The 6,084-nt window shown below is 28.7% G+C and overlaps 1 protein-coding gene across 1 annotated transcript; it reads left to right on the forward strand.

The window, feature by feature from the left end:
• Positions 1 to 945: 945 nt before the first annotated feature.
• LOC132919030 (uncharacterized) lies at positions 946 to 3,633 on the forward strand. The gene is made up of 3 exons (XM_060980382.1): positions 946 to 2,208; positions 2,270 to 2,763; positions 3,619 to 3,633. The coding sequence occupies exons 1-3, from the start codon at positions 2,091 to 2,093 to the stop codon at positions 3,631 to 3,633; spliced, it is 627 nt and encodes a 208-aa protein (XP_060836365.1). The 5' UTR covers positions 946 to 2,090.
• Positions 3,634 to 6,084: the final 2,451 nt, after the last annotated feature.

Here is a 6,084-nt window from a genome sequence, read left to right on the forward strand (position 1 = left end):
TACTAAAATGGAGCACATATGTAATAAGCACAATTTTGAGACCTGCTGTAGCATTGAGCAACGTTTTTCGTCGAAATACATTGGCAGCAGAAGCACTTTTTACGATTTTCTGACTAAAATATAGGACTGTAATCAGGGGGTTATCTGATATATTTTTTTAATCAAAATTATATCTAATACCTATACAAAAAATTTACCTCTCCGGATCAATGATATAGTTTTAATTATAGAACGTTCGCAGTGTTATCAATGCTGAGAAAAAACGTGTCCACGACAAGGGTTTGGTAAATTTGGATTATCATGATGAAATGTATCTGGTGAAATGTTTTAAGTAGTACACAAGAACTATGCGTACGATAAGAAACAAAAATGGTCATTGACGCAAACCGTCGAGGATTTTATACACAAAATAACTAAACGTGGATCGTTTATGGGGGGAGGAGACTGAGACCGTGTATTTGCCGGACAACAACAATACGTCGTCGCCGATTTAATGCGCATGTTCGGGCCTCTCGTCAATTATTTCCGCGGGGCACGATGGTGGCGAGGGTGTGTATATATTTTATGTAATCACGTAGTGCGTATAGCCGAAGAAAAACCGCGTATACGACGAAATAATAATAATTGAAACTAACAACAGAATTCGATTTCGACGTGAATAAGTGTCCTCATCCGGCGCGGCAGGCGTATAACGCGGACATATAATAGAATAGACGATAAATACAATAAAATATAATATAAATAACGGTCCGCGGGGACGCGGCCTGCAGAGGGACACACAAAAGCGGACTGACCGCAGAGGATAGCGTACACTCGTAAATTATATATATATATATATATATAGGTGATGATGTTTAAGTACACACTTGTTGTCGGACCGCACGACCGCGGATAAGTCATTTTCACCGCCGGCTGTGTTTAACGCGATTTGTCTCGTCGCGTACGATGACCACTGTCCGGCAGCAGTTGCACACACATCGCACACGTCGCTATTGTAGTGCAGTAGTCCAGGCGAGGGTGGAAGTGCGTTATTTAATACCGTTATTATTATTATTACCGTTTTTGATGTGTGGACCTCGACGCGGGGAGGGGACATTGTTAAATGACTTAACGAGGTCCAGTTAAGCCACGAGCGAGGTTGTTAGCGCGATATACCTACCCCGGAAATGAAAGGCTCGGTTAGGAAAAACAAATATCACCAACGTCGCAAGCAGTGTAACGATACTGCGACTTATTACGGCTCAGCGGCGGGACTGTAAAATTGAGGCTTATAACATAATAAATTAAAAAGTAAAAATATACAACTTTTCACCTAAAAACTGAGTACCTAAAATAATAATATAAATAATAATACATAATAAAAAAAATTGTCGATATCAATAATCAATTGGCAATTTGGCATCGCACGTAAAAATACTACCGTCTATTTACGGATCTCACCTTGCAGTGATTATAGTGTAATTTAATTTGAGTTACAAAGTATCCGTTCTATTTACGTTTTAATCATGGTTTAAACAAGAAAAATCATCGGGTTAACCCTTTCAGTCCCCTTGTCCATTGCAATGGACATATATTTTAAATATAAATTATAAATTATCTGTAATAGATAACGATATAAAACTTGAATTATATTACTCAGCATGTTCTTAAGCATACATAAATTACTTTTTATAACAATAACATGTGTTACAATACCATTTATAACCAATGTACTAAAAAAAATATTCGATAATATATATCCATTTATAATGCACCAATGTAATCAACTTTGGATTTTAATATCATTTACCTGCGTGATTTGGTAGCACTGGAAAAAATATTAATCGATTGTTATGTGTATCGAATACGTTTTAAAATTATTTGATAAGGCCTAATATGAACGATAGTGAGAATAAACAGCTGTGAATACATTGTCCATTGCAATGGACATTATGACTCAATTGTTGTGTTATTATCATGCACGTGCGTTGTTATGTTTATTATCAAATTACGATAGGTACTGGTTGTTTTTGAATCTATTTATATATTTCATTCCACAAAAAATATAAATTAAATTTTACCAAGGTAAATAGGTTTGAAAAATATTTAAAATGAGTAAACTAAAAGACTATGATATTGTTGAAATGCTAAATGGTTACGATTCTGAAATGGATGGTTTGGACAGTGATGATGAAAATGGAAATGAGCTTGATGTACAAGCTGAAAATGGTAATATATTTTTAAGAAATTAAATTTGAAAAATGTTTAATAATTAACTTTGTATACATAGATACTTTTCCTATTGAAGAACTTCAACATCTAATGGATGAATTTAATGTAGAAAATTTAGAAGAAATTGAATTTGATCAATTTGAAGAAAATGTTAGCTATATTGAAACAGTAAATGATACATCTTCAAGTACTTACCATAATTCAATTAATAAAATACTTTTAACAGAAAAAAAAGATATAAAATGGCAAAGGAGTCCATTTCCTATTTTTAATTTAAATTTGCAACCAATTGATGATGTAATGCCTGAAGTTATTGGTTTTGATAGGATAGATCCTCCAATTACATATTTTTCAAAATATTATACTGATGTTGATTTTGAATCAATGGTTCAATACACTAATATGTATGCATTACAAAAAGGAAAACCATGGAAAAATACAGATATAAGAGAAATTAAAATATTTTTTGGTCTTCATATCATAATGGGGTGTACAAAATTTCCAAGAATAAGGATTATAGTATTCACTATTTTGCTATACTTATATTATTCAGTTACATATTATTTTAAACATTTGTTTTTATAATTAGTTTTTTTTTATAAATATGGTAATATCATGTTTCTATATTATGTTATAAATACTATATTGCCTATATTATTTAGTATTTTGTTATGTTTTCATTTGTTTTTATAAAAATTGTAATGATAAAATATTATTTCTATGTTATACCTATATTATTCAATTTCAAAATTTGTTCAGGGTGTTTTATTTTTTTTTATATGGAATATTATTATAAAATATTTGTTTATTATAAATTTATAATTAATGTTATTTTGTTATGTTTTTTGTTATAATGAAAAATATGTTATATTTTCAACTTTGGTATTTACCATTTTATATGTTTATATATATTGTTCAATTACATTTCATATCTAAACCAACTTAATAATTTTGTTCTCATTAAATATTTTTCCATCGAGTCACAATGTCCATTACAATGGACAATCCCCCCATTTTGGCAAAAATTGGTAAAAATGCCCCTAATTTTTTTTAATAGATTTATGATGTCCTAAATATAAGGTTTCTTGATAAAAATATTTTTTTTTTTTATCATTTCATAATTCGGGACTGAAAGGGTTAATGGTGAATGCCAGAACAGATATGATATATTTTAACGATGTACATTATAGAGTATGAGGTGAATTCCCGGGAAAATGTACAGCCTGGACCATATTCTTTTTTCGCTGAATATAATATTATCGTTTGAAATCATATAAAACGGCTAAAATCGATTATCGCGATTCGACGAGTTCCGAGAAATTCGCTTTCCAACTGAATAAATCAGTTGTACGCATAGCATAGCACATTAGCACTTGTATAATATATTTGTATATATTATATATACAGGGTAATTCACAATAAACGGAACACCCTCAATCTCATTTTTTTTTCTTAAATAACTAAATTATTCAAAATTTGATTTTTGGGATTTTTAAATATACTTAAAAATTAGTCCTAGTATTATAATGGATTATACCACTTCCGATATGACATCTATTTTATATTATTGATGAAAAGATGTTTTTGACTGTTTTTATCTTTGATATAAATATATTTAACTGAAAAACTACTCTTTTGAATTAAGTATATCAACATATTTAAAAAATCTACTCACTAAATAATTTACAGTAAAAATATATTTTTTATTTGAAAAACAAAAGTTTTTATACCATCACATGATACTCCCAAAGTAGTGCAACAATATTCAAGAATTTTAAAACATGATTTTTGAATAAGTATATTTAAAAATTACAAAAATCAGTATTTGAATGAAGTCATTATTAAAGAGAAAAAATGAGGGCGAGCATCATGTTTGGCGAATCACTCTGTATATAGCGCCTACACATACTATCACGCATATATAATATTATGCAAGTTTACATCGCGTAATCATCGCGCATATACCTAATATTATTATTATTACAACTCGAAGTTATAATATTGAATGTGTATCTATTATGCATGTTGTCATAATAATATTATTGAACGCCTGCAATGTAATACAATATACATAATATTGTTTTATGTGCGTCGAAGTGCAATCAACCGAAAAGCCGAATATTTTTAAAAATCTCGTGTGTAATCATAATAATATCTTTCAATTATTATTTATTTTTATCAATGCTATCCACTACACAGAGATGATATCTAATTTTCACTGCTGGAATGCGTCGCTGCAGGATAGTTGGGATACTTCAATAACTGCAGGTTTATGTAATCGATCCATTCGTTTTTCACACCAAGAATACATTGTTTTTAATTATATAATATGATTGTTATGCCTGTGATTGATCGTTATTTGAAGCCAATTGACGCGATATGTATAAAATATTATAATTTATTTGTTTGTATTATTATATTATTTCTTAATATTAATTAAATTTGATCAATATTATTAAATTTTTTCAATACCTACTTATTTTTGCAGTTCTACTTACATAAATACTATAAAATAATAATAAATCTAGGTTTTTCTCTATTTTACATAGTAATCGCTATAAAAGTTTATCTTACGGATAAGAATTATTATTTCTATTAATATTTTCTCTTCGGCCTTGTGTCACTCGTAACGGTGCCTTGCATAAATGCATGCATTACCAGCAGGTATAACCCAAAACATTTTAATCGAAGTAATAATAAGTATACAAAATAATATAATATACTTATCATAATTATTTTTTATTATTATTGTAGTTACACTTATATCGCTAAATTTCAAGTTTTTTTTGTCTATATTTCAATGAACTTTCTATATAATCGACTCAGGTCACCGAAAGACGACGCCTGCATAATATTATTATACGACTATAATACTGCATATAATTATATAGTACATGTGCGCTCTACACACACACACACACACACAATTAATTTAACGTGTTACGATCACAATAATTATACATGCACTCAAGTTGGTTTTTGTTTTCCGTTTTTACCGTTCTCGATAAACCGTTTCGAGATTATGCAGTAATGTAAAGGATTATCAGTATACATTAAGAGCCGTTCGTATATAGAAGCGATTAAAAGGATACAATTAGCGGGTGTGCATGTGTCGTATAGCTGTGCTTGTATTGTTTGCATTTCGGGTTTGTCCATTTTATGCGCATTCGCGTTCGCATATTTATATATTATGTAGGTATCTTTAGCCTGCTGTATAGGTAATAAATTAGGTATACATATATATATATATATTGTATAATATAACCTACACAGATAAAGTATTCATGTTTAAAGAATAAAGATACACACCACACACACCGAAAAAAAAAATCATTTGTAATATTAACAATATGATATTGTCGAAGTTCAACAATGTTAATATTGTCACCTAGATAATAACTTATGTGAATAACAAGATATTTTGTAAAAACAATGTAATATATTGTCAATGTGATAATTATAATTATTAGCGCAAAAATTATTAATAATATTACTGTCGAATCAACAATAGCTATTTTTATTCAAAAATATTATAGGTTATATTTAGTATATACATATTATACTCGTGTTTCCTTAATTCATTAATTTATTAAAATTCTGATTTTTAGAATTTTTATGTATTTATAAAGAAATTTATTTTCGTATACATTGATTTCTTATACCATTTATGACTTTTAAAAATGTTAATATATCTAAAAATTAAATTTTAACGTATAATAGTATAACAGCAGAAGTAGCAGAAGTACGCAAAAAATTGTTATGGTTCAAATTTTGAAGATTCAAATTCACATTGATGCGTAAAATAACAATAATTTTTGAAAAAATGATTTTCTTATATTTGTTGTATAAGCATATAGATACTACAAATATTTC

The sequence above is a fragment of the Rhopalosiphum padi genome, chromosome 2 (assembly GCF_020882245.1).
Source record: "Rhopalosiphum padi isolate XX-2018 chromosome 2, ASM2088224v1, whole genome shotgun sequence".
NCBI classification, from domain to species: Eukaryota; Metazoa; Arthropoda; class Insecta; order Hemiptera; family Aphididae; genus Rhopalosiphum; species Rhopalosiphum padi.